The 11,908-nt window shown below is 39.2% G+C and overlaps 1 protein-coding gene across 1 annotated transcript; it reads right to left on the minus strand.

Annotated features, from left to right (window-relative positions):
- Positions 1–547: 547 nt before the first annotated feature.
- On the minus strand, positions 548–3,815 carry LOC133331013 (uncharacterized). The gene is made up of 4 exons (XM_061539413.1): positions 3,379–3,815; positions 3,150–3,309; positions 1,403–1,580; positions 548–1,338 (listed from the first exon to the last, which is right to left on the minus strand). The coding sequence occupies exons 1-4, from the start codon at positions 3,813–3,815 to the stop codon at positions 548–550; spliced, it is 1,566 nt and encodes a 521-aa protein (XP_061395397.1).
- Positions 3,816–11,908: the final 8,093 nt, after the last annotated feature.

Raw genomic sequence — 11,908 nt, forward strand, 5'->3', positions numbered from 1 at the left:
ATCCAGACCTGTTCTGAGACCTTCTAAAACTATTTTTAAAATACAGGACTGTTCGGAGACCTCCTAAAACTATTTTTTAATATCCAGGCCTGTTCGGAGACCTCCTAAACTATTTTGAAATATCCAGGCCTGTTCTGAGACCTCCTAAAACTATTTTCAAATATCCAGGCCTGTTCGGAGACCTCCTAAAACTATTTCTAAACATCCAGACTATTTTAAATATTCAGGCCTGTTCGGGAACCTCCTAAAACTATTTCGAAATATCCAGGCCTGTTCTGAGACCTCCATAAACTATTTCTAAATATCCAGATCAGTTCTGAGGCCTCCTAAAACTATTTTTAAATATCCAGACCTGTTCTGAGGCCTCCTAAAACTATTTTTAAATATCCAGACCTGTTCTGAAGCCTCCTAAAACTATTTTTAAATATACAATTTTGAAATATCCCAGTCCGTTCTGAGGCCTCCTAAAAATATTTTAAATTTAGGGATCTAAATGTTTTTTTAAAAAATTCATTGACTCCGCCCCTCCTCGGTAGTAGGAAAATATTTACAGATTCGGAAAATTAGTTGAAATCAGTGTTATGGGAAATTTCGAATTTTGCCTCTGCTGGAGGGCATTTTCATTTAAATACCTTGCCAAACCCACTGTCGGAGCATTACAACGTTCTATACTGCCGATCGCGGTCGTATTATCCTCCCTCGTCCTCTCAATCGCCGTATACCCTGGTCGACAAACACATTTCCCTTTATTTTCAATACGTCTAGGCGCATCACCACCTGCTGCCGTCTTAACAGGTTCCAACCATTGCCCTGGGCCACATGGTCCCCTTGTATAGAGTTTATAACAATTACCCTCCAACTCAACCATACCCGGTGTCGATTCACAGGTATTCGTCATAGGTTCCGATGGCGTCGAACATTGTTGATCTAAATTCATGAGAATTCCCGTACAACCACACATGCCATTATACGATATACCATCGACCGAAGGGCGGGCGGTAAAATCGAACACCACCACTTGATGGAGATCACAGGGGCCCTGAGAACCAATGCGATAGCATTGATTTTGATCGGGGAAATAGAGGCGATTTTTACCACAGAAATTCTCCACACAGGTTGTGGCATTGATGAGGAATTCATTTTGGCCGCAAGGGCCTCGGGTATACAGGCGATAACAGAAACCATCCGACCAGGGTACATAACCTTCTTTGCACTGGCACTGGGCTCTGGTGGCTTTAATGGGATTGTAATAATTATTCTGATCTTCCTCACCATCTCCAATGGTTATGTTTTCGGGAAAGGTGAAAATATTACCCGGTGGACATGGTCCGGGGGTATCTGAAAAGAACAGATTTTGTGTTAATTTTTGTATTTCTTGAAAATCGTTTTCCGATCATTTTACTTAATTCATAACACATGTGATAGTCTTCGTGATAGTGCGGCAGACCACGATGACAATCACAAACGCCGCCGGGTAAAAACAGGTGGCCCGGTGTTGAACATGGACCCTTGGTGAAATGTTCATGACAGCTTTCTTCCAAGTCATAATAATAGGGTTTCAATTCACCGGAATCTTCACACTGGAAATGATAGAGAAACAGAATAAAATTAGATTCTGCGAGGTCCCTACGAGGTTTTCTTCCCGAATGCATCGGGAAATTGGGGAAAAATATTCTTAAAAAAATCCTCGAAACTTCTGAGACCTACCAAAACTATTTTTAAAAAATGCTATCCTGTTCTGAGACTTTCTAAAGCTATTTTTAAATCTCTAGACCTGTTCGGTCTAGAGATTTCTAAATATCCAGGCCTATTTTGAGACCTCCTGGAACTATTTTAAAATATGCAGGCCTGTTTTTAGACCTCATAAAGTTATTTTTAAATATCCAGGCCTGTTCGGAGACCTCCTAAAACTATTTTTAAATATCCAGGCCTGTTCCGAGACCTCCTAACACTATTTTTAAATATACAGACCTGTTCTGAGACCTCCTAAAACTATTTTGGATATGCAAGCCTGTTCGGAGACTTCCTAAAACTTTTTTTTAATATCCAGGCCTGTTCTGAGACCTACTAAAACTTATTTTAAATATCCAGGTCTGTTCTGAGACCTCCTAAAACTTCTTTTAAATATAAAGGTCTGTTGTGAGACCTGATAATACTATTTTTAAATATTCAGGCCTGTCCGGAGACCTCCTAAAACTATTTTTGAATATCCAGGATTGTCCGGAGACCTCCTAAAACTGTTTTTAAATATCCAGGCCTGTTCGGAGACCTACTAAAACTTATTTTAAATATCCAGGTCTGTTCTGAGACCTCCTAAAACTTCTTTTAAATATCCAGGTCTGTTGTGAGACCTGATAATACTATTTTTAAATATTCAGGCCTATCCGGAGAACTCCTAAAACTATTTTTGAATATCCAGGATTGTCCGGAGCCTCCTAAAACTGTTTTTAAATATCCAGGCCTGTTCTGAGACCTCCTCCTCCAGGTCTGTTCGGAGACCTCCCAAAACATATTTTTAAATATCCAGGTCTGTTCTGAGACCTGCTAATACTATTTTTAAATATTCAGGCCTGTCCGGAGACCTCCTAAAACTATTTTTGAATATCCAGGATTGTCCGGAGACCTCCTAAAACTGTTTTTAAATATCCAGGCCTGTTCGGAGACCTGAAACTTCATTTAAATATCCAGGCCTGTTCTGTGACCTCCTAAAGCTAGTTTTAAATATCCAGGCCTGTCCGGAGACCTCCTAAAACTTCTTTTAAATATCCAGGCCTGTTCTGAAACCTCCTAACACTATTTTTAAATATCCAGGCCTGTTCGGAGACCTCTTAAAACGATTTTTAAATGTTCAGGCCTGTTTTGAGTCCTCCTAAAACTTCTTTTAAATATTCAGGCCTATTCTGAGGTCTCTTAAAACTTCTTTAAAATATTCAGGCCTGTTCTGAGGTCTCCTAAAACTATTTTGAAATATCCAGGCCTGTCCGGAGACCTCCTAAAACTGTTTTTAAATATCCAGGCCTATTCTGAGACCTCCTAAACCTATTATAAAAAATATAGGCCTGTTCTAAGACCTCGGAGATCGCTCAAAAATATTTTTAAATAATACATTCCTTATTTGGAGCCTTTTAAAAATCTATTTTTTTACTTACCCTACACTCCGCCAGACCATCTTCATTTAATACTAATAATTTACCCCTGGTACAGGGCCCTTTGGTTAAGCGGCTATAACATTTACCATCCCGTGGCCAAAATAGCTGATTCTCAGGACAGGCTTTAGGTGTTTTACAAACACCCCAACGATTTGTGGTCCTAGAAAAAAGGAGACAGAATGAACAATAAATTATAAAAATCTCCGAATTCCCGAATCCTCCCACCTACCTTTTATTCCCCTGTTGCATTTCGGGTACGGGATTAAAATACTGACCCTTCGAACAGGGTCCACGTTCATAGATTTTATAACATTTATTTGTTTGGCCACTCAATGCCGTTCCGGGCGGGCAACGACATTCCGCCACCGGCACATTGGCCATTACTTTTCTTTTACTCGTTCCAATGGGTATTGTGGGACTTAGTTCCATGGTGTCGGGACAGGGATAGCCAATACTGAATATTTTAAAACATTTCTTTAATGGTGGCCAATAGAGCAGCTGCCATCCTCCCGGCATTGTGGCACATGGATTTTTATCAGGATCACTCCAGGGTGGTGGTATAATTGCCGTATCGCCTTGCTGGCAGTGTAGTAGCGTTAGCAAGGTTATTAAACTAAGGCAGGCTTGCAGGGTGAACCAGGAGATGGACATTTTCCGTCGTTTCATGGTTGTGGATGTGTGTGTGATGGGGCTGGAAAGGAAAACAAAATTTAAATATAAGGCGCGGATTTTTAAAAAATATTTTAAAGGGTCTACATCTAGGAGGGAATTTTTAATTTTTTTTCAAATATTTTTTCGTACCACCCCAATATCCATTTATTGCTCTACTTAGCTCCACTTATCAACACAATTGTATTAACAAAAAAAAAAAAAAAAAATATGTCAGTCACTCTCTAAAGTAAGTCAACAATTGTGCCCCTCAAGCCTTGTTAGCTAAACATCGATTACAAAGAAAATAAAAAAATGCAACAACAACTAAATAATAAAAATTATTAATATAAAATATGGTTGTTGTTGTTGCTAAAATGTATATCACATGTGTGTGAATATTTAAAACAAGTGTTTAATAAAAAACACATAAAAATAAGTCCGATATCCAGCCTTGCCCTGGGTGGCACCAACAAGTGTTGTGTGCGGATGTCAAACCCCCTGATTTTTATACCCTTCACCACACTGTGGTACAGGGTATTATGTCTTAGGCCAAAGGAATCGAGATAGACACATGGTTCCATAGGATCACTTTCTGAGTCGATTTACGCATGTCCGTCTGTCCGTGCATGTATTTTTGTGAACAAAGTACAGATCGCATTTATGACCCGATTCGGATGAAATTTAGCATAGGTCACTTATTTGGCCCAAGGACGAACCCTATTGGAATTGGGAAAAATCGGTTCAGATTTAGATATAGCTCTCATATATATATTCATCCGATTTAATGTAAATAGTGCACCAAAGTCCCTATATATCTTTCGATTTCCACGAAATTTGGCACAGCGTAATGAATTAGGCCCAGAATGATGTGTGTTAAGTTTCCTGAAAATCGGTTCAGATTTAGATATAGCTCTCATATGTGTTTTCGTCCGATTTAAGGTAAATGGTCCACCAAAGTCCCTATATAACCTTCGATTTGCACGAAATTTGGCACAGCGTAATGAATTAGGTCTAGAACGATGTGTGTTAAGTTTCCTGAAAATCGGTTCAGATTTAGACATGGCTCCCATATATATTTTAGTCCGATTTAATGTAAATGGTCCACCAAAGTCCCTATATAACCATCGATTTGCACGAAATTTGGCACAGCGTAATGAATTAGGCCTAAAATGATGTGTGTTCAGTTTCCTGAAAAACGGTTCAGATTTAGATATAGCTCTCATATATATTTTCATCCGATTAAAGGCAAATGGTGCACCAAAGTCCCTATATGCCTTTCGATTTGCGTGAAATTTGGCACAGCGTAATGAATTAGGTCTAGAGTGATGTGTGTTAAGTTTCCTGAAAATCGATTCAGATTTAGATATAGCTCCCATATACATTTTCGTCCGATTTAAGGTAAATAGTGCACCAAAGTCCCTCTACATCCTTCGATTTGCGTGAAATTTGGCACAGCATAATGAATTAGGCCCAGAATGATGTGTGTTAAGTTTCCTGAAAATCGGTTCAGATTTAGATATAGCTCCCATATATATTTTCGTCCGATTTAATGTAAATGGTCCACCAAAGTCCCTATATAACCATCGATTTGCACGAAATTTGGCACAGCATAATGAATTAGGTCTAGAATGATGTGTGTTAAGTTCCCCGAAAATCGGTTCAGATTTAGATATAGCTCCCATATATATTTTCATTCGATTTAAGGTAAATGGTCCACCAAAGGCCCTACAAAACCTTCAATTTACACGAAATTTGGCACAGCGTAATGCATTAGCCCTAGAATGATGTGTGTTAAGTTTCCTGAAAATCGGTTTAGATTTAGATATAGCTCTCATATATATTTTCGTCCGATTTAATATAAATGGTCCACCAAAGGCCCTATATATCATTCGATTTGCACGAAATTTGGCACAGCGTAATGAATTAGGTCTAGAATGATGTGTGTTAAGTTTCCCGAAAATCGGTTCAGATTTAGATATAGCTTCCATATATATTTTCGTCCGATTTAATGTAAATGATGCACCAAAGTCCCTATATGTCTTTCGATTTACACGAAATTTTGCACAGCGTAAAGAATTTGGTCTAGAATGATGTGTGTTAAGTTTCCTGAAAATCGGTTCAGATTTAGATATAGCTCTCATATATATTTTCGTCCGATTTAAGGTAAATAGTGCACCAAAGTCCCTCTACATCCTTCGATTTGCACGAAATTTGGCACAGCGTACTGAATTAGGCCCAGAATGATGTGTGTTAAGTTTCCTGAAAATCGGTTCAGATTTAGATATAGCTTCCATATATATTTTCGTCCGATTTATGATAAATGGTGTACCAAAGTCTCTTCGATTTGCACGAAATTTGGCACAGCGTAATGAATTAGGTCTTGAATGATGTGTGTTAAGTTTCCTAAAAATCGGTTCAGATTTAGGCATAGCTCCCATATATATTTTCGTCCGATTAAATGTAAATGGTCCACCAAAATCCCTATATAACCTTCGATTTGCACGAAATTTGGCACAGCGTAATGAATTAGGCCCAGAATGATGTGTGTTAAGTTTCCTGAAAATCGGTTCAGATTTAGATATAGCTTCTATATCTGACCAAATGAAAAAATTAGCATCGGTTGCAGAATGACATGTTTATGGATCCAATTTCATTTTACTGGTCCTTTAAAAATGCGACATCTGTTAGGATTCATCTGTTGTGAATATACCCAAAGTGGTGAAGGGTATCATATAATCGGCACCGTCCGACTTTACTACTTTCCTTACTGGTTTTTCTATACGATGCAACAAAGAAGAAAATTAAAACAAAAAAATACCCCGATTCGTACGATTTACCCACTAAACCACTTGGCTGTCTGGTCTGCATCGATGTAGCACACAAAAAAACCAAGTCAATAGATCAACAACCATGCCACCACTTCGACCACCACTACCACCCATATGGCAAATTTTTTTGTTTGGGCATAACCACAACGAATGATATCATTTATTACGGCTATCCGCACACACACATTACAAAATAGAAAATCGGAGGAGGGAGGAGAGGATTCCAAACACCTCCACCTCCACCACCATCAAATTTGCCACATTTTTCCACTTGTATTGAGATGCCGGTTTAATGTGGCGCGACATTAAATGTTGCATGAAACCACAAAGCGGGTTGGTATCCACCTCAACGTCATTCCACCAGCCAGCCAGCCAGATAACCACACACACACACAACCACCCATGGTGTGTGTGCCTATAACTTGCCCCACCAAGAGATATACAAAATTAATGTGTGAGATTTTTTTTCGCATTAATAATAGTATTATATAATATAGGTTGTTGTTGTTGTCATAGACAACAACAAAAATCTTCCGGTTGTTGTTGTTGTTGTTGTTGCATTGTAAGTGGTATTATGGGTCATTGAAAGTGAAATGACCCATTTTTCTTTGACTGGTTAAGGTCACAAATGTTTATGGCTGTTTGTGTCTTAAGTCTTTTGTTTCATATGTTAAGTAGAGCATACTTTTAGGATGAGAAAAAAAATTGTTTTAAGGAAACCAAAATCAGGTTTGAAAAAAAAAATATTTTAGGGTGTACAAAAAGGTGCGGATAAAAAAAATATTTTTAGACGTCTATTATAAGGCACGGATTTATTTTTAAAAAATATTTGTCTAAAGTCTTACAAAAGGCATCGATTTGTAAAAAAAAATTTTAGAAGTCTATAACCAGGCGTGGATTTTTTTTTAAATATTTTTAAGGGTCTACAATAAGGCGCGGAGTTAAAAAAAACGACTCTGATTGGCTATAACATGGCGAAGTCCAGGCTTATCTTGGTACCTCTTTCATCTCAAATGTGGACACTGACCTCACCGCGGTGCCACCAGGGGTAGCTATTTTCATCACCCGATGAAATAATGAGCTAATATGTGCCGCAAGTTCACATATTAGCTCATAAAAAAATGGGCTGAGGCGTCGGGTTAGTTGCCCACTCTCGAATAACCCAACCTACTATGAAAAAGCAAAGAAAAAGAAATCCTAATGGTAGTAGCTTTGGCTATGAAGTTGGGCAGAGGCTATAGTCTGTGAGTGACCAGTCTCGAACTGTTTGGGGTTCTACTGGTAATAGCTTCGGCTATGAAACTGACCGATGGTTTCGGTAGCACGGGTGTCAGGGCCCCTAGGTTTGCGGATCTAGCCTGGAAGTTGGTGTTGGCCCTTCGGGGAACATCGTGCTGGATGTGGTTTATACCCAAATCGTGGGTAGAGCTGTAGCTCGGTGTGGAGTTGCATTACAACCGGTTGCTTGACTCATAGAAAAGCAGGAGTTTTAGATGGGCTCCGCTCCTCATCTAAGGAGGTGATCGCGTCCAAATACGTGTGATCGATTGGTACCTGCATTTCGGTGTGGGGGCGTTGGTTGACGCGTTGTATTAACTGGTGTTTACAGCACCGTGGGGTAAGACCGCAAGATAGGTACCCACGTACTCTAAGCATCTCTGTATTATAGCTGCCATGAAACGAGACATGAATTTGGCTGCGGATTTATGGTTAGCAGGAGAATTAAAGACCTAGTCTCCAGATTCACTCCAGTAGATGAGCAAGTTGCTATAATCCGTATAAAAGCGAAGTTCTTCTTCGTCAGTCTTGTGCCCATGCTCCGACCGAAGACAAAGATGAACAGACCAAAGGCATATTTTATGAGCGCCTAGAAACAACATATGCACAACGCCACTTGGATTTCTTCCGATCGAACAACGAGAAATCACAAATGCTACTGATGTGAAAAACGCTGCGTATAGGGCAATCCTGCAGGCAGTAGCAACACGTAATGCGATGGAGAATTATCGGGAGAAAAGGAGAGAGGAGAAACGTGTTTTCAGAAAAAAAGGAGAAAGAACAAGAAAAACGTGTGCGTGAGCAAATCGAGATGTACAGGAGTCAGAATGAAGTTCGAAAATTCTACCAACGGGTAAAACACCAAACCGAAGGCTTTGGTGCAGGCACATCCTTCTGTAGAGATGAAGAAGGAAACCTGGTGACAGATAGAGACAGCGTGTTGAGGATGTGGAAGGAGAAACTTTGAAAAACTTCTGGTATCAAATAGTGGCGGTGAAGAAGATACCCTAGAACCAATAAGAGATGATGGTATAGAGTGTATATCACCTAGCCAAGATGAAGTCAGAATAGCAATCAATCGGCTGAAGAATAATAAAGCAGCAGGTGCTGAACCAGGCGAAATATTTAAGACTGGTGGTCAGATGCTGGTAAGGAGCATGCATCATCTGATTAGTACTATTTGGCTAGAGGAATGCATGCCCAATGATTGGAATCTCTGCATCCTGTGTCCCGTGCACAAAAAAGGAGACAAGACGATATGTGCCAACTATAGAGGCCTTCTTCCCATCGCATATAAAGTGCTATCCAGTGTGCTGTGTGAACGACTGAAGCCAATGGTCAATGACATTATTGGACCATACCAATGTGTCTTCAGACCTGGCAAATCCACCATTGATCAGATCGTTTCCACGGCAGAGGGGTCTACGTTCCGAAACGACCCGTGTCTTACTCGGGCCACGTCTTTCACCTCAGCCCATTGTGTAAAAGCAATAGTGCTGCTACAACAACAACAACAACCATTGACCAGATTTTCACTCTGCGCCAAATCCTGGAAAAGACCCACGAAAAACACATCGACACATACCACCTATTTGTCGACTATAAAGCCGCATTCGACAGCCCTATCCGTTCAGAGGTGTTTAAAGCCATGTCTACGTTCGGCACCTGCAAAAATAATACGGCTATGCAGGATAACTTTAACTGGCAGAAGATCAGCAGTTAAAATCGGAAATGACCTATCGGAGCCCTTCAATACCGAACGAGGAGTCAGACAAGGTGACAGTTTGTCGTGTGATCTTTTTAACATCCTGCCGGAAAAGGTCGTACGAGTTGACATCGACATAATGGACCGAACACTGAGTGCGGTAACAGCCACCTTTGAACAAATTGAGAAGGAATCTGCCAAAGTGGGTCTGGCAGTAAACGGCGAGATGACCAAGCTGATGGTATCAACGCGCAAGACGTCAAGTAGACTAGGAACAACTGTGGAACTTGAGATCTACAGCTTCGTGGTAGTCAAAATTTTATATACCTTGGTACCGACATAAATAAAACGAATGACATCTTTAAGGGTCTGCATCTAGGAACGGATTTTTAAAAAAAAAATATGTTTAAGGGTCTACATCTAGGAGGGGTTTTTTAAAAAATATATTTTTAAGGGTCTACATCTAGGAGCGGATTTTTTACAAAAATGGTTTTACACGCCACGCCTGCTTAGAGACCCCTAAAAATATCTTTTAAAAAATCCACACCTGGTTAGAGAGCCCTAAAAATATGTTTTAAAAATCCACGGCTGGTTAGAGACCCCTAAAAATAGGTTTTAATAATCCACGCCTGGTTAGAGAGCCCTAAAAATATGTTTTTAAAATACACGCCTGCTTAGAGACCCTTAAAAATATGTTTTAAAAATCCACGCCTGATTCGAGACCCCTAAAAATATGTTTTTTAAAATCCACGCCTGGCTACAGACCCTTTAAAATATTTGTTTTAAAAATCTTTGACTTCTGTTAGGACGCTAATTTTTGTAATTTAGTATTTACGTACAAGTGCGGTGCGTTCGTTTATTTCACACCTTTTGATCAGGTTTGTCATTAGGTTAGCACCTAAGGTCATGATGGTTGGTTACTTGGCTATCCGGCTGATGCCACTATTAATGGGATGCTGAAATCAATTTTCGTTTTCGTTTTTTTTTTCTTTCAATTATTAACACTTCAGAGTAGAGAAGCTCGAGGCTAAATTCATTAACGATTTGTGGATTTTGTTGTTGTTGTCTTAAATTAAAAATTAATTACAGTGGTGATTAATGATCGGAAGAGGAGGAATGTAAAAAACCCCTCAACACAAATGATGATGATGAAGTTATTATTTCGGTTAATTTTTTGGGTAGGACTGGCGGACTATTTTTTAAGAATTGTTTGAAAGAAAACGGAAATTTTCAAGTTCATCATAATTGTAGCTTCCGTAACAATTAAAGTGTCAGGTAATTAGGGGCAATTAAAGGCCTTAGAAATAGTTGGGAAGTGCTCTGCAGATAAAAAAAGTCTCCATAAAAAAATAAAATTTATTTGAAAATCAAATTCCGACTCAGTCACACAATTCATTGATCAGCTGTAAACCAGTTTTCAAAACTCTTTTATTAACTTCGTATGATGAGGTTTGGGTAGGGGAGGGGAGATCTTTAATTTTGCATAGAGTTTTAATGCACTGCTTTTTAAGTTTCCATTTTTTGTTGTTGTTGTTGTGTTTTTTTTTTTCAAAAAGGTCATGAAACCCACACCAATATTTTTCTCTCTCTCTCTTCTTTTTGGCCATTATTATCTCTCTTATGACCACCAGCATTTATTGCTTAATTATAATGTGCGGAATCACAAATGACCTTGAACTAATTTTTTGTTTGTGCCGAATAAACAAATCATAAACTGTGTTGACAAGTTTTTTTTATATTCGGAAGTGGGAAGATTTTAATTGGGTAATTTAAAAAAAAACTAAATGAAAAAAATATATATTTTTAAGGGTCCTCAACAAGGGTCTTGAAAAGTGGCTGGTGTGGTACGTATTGAACCGCTAAACGCGGAGAACTTCGACACATGGAAACTGCAAATCCGTGCAATTTTGATGAAAACTGATTTCTGGGCATATGTCGATTGTAGTAGTGGATTGGAAAACGCTAGACCAAAAGTCAGCGGCCGCCGACATAACGTTGGCGATGAGTGCATCGGAATTGGGCTTGATATCAGAATGTAAGAGTGCAAGAGAGATCTGGTTGAGATTGGAATCAACGTATCAATCGAAAGGGCCTGCGAGAAAGGCTACATTGTTGAAAAGAGTCGCATTGTCAGGAACGCGTGACGGCGATAATGTACGAGAACATCTAAACGATTTTTTTCGATGCCGTGGCCGAACTAAAATAAACTGGCGTTTTAATTGAAGATGAAATCTTGGCGATTTTACTTCTATATAGTTTACCAGAATCGTCCAGAACCTTTCGTTGTGCCCTGGAAA

The sequence above is a fragment of the Musca vetustissima genome, unplaced genomic scaffold (genome assembly GCF_032173495.1).
Source record: "Musca vetustissima isolate MV318-11 ecotype Yass unplaced genomic scaffold, APGP_CSIRO_Mvet_v1 utg31932, whole genome shotgun sequence".
Classification (NCBI taxonomy): domain Eukaryota; kingdom Metazoa; phylum Arthropoda; class Insecta; order Diptera; family Muscidae; genus Musca; species Musca vetustissima.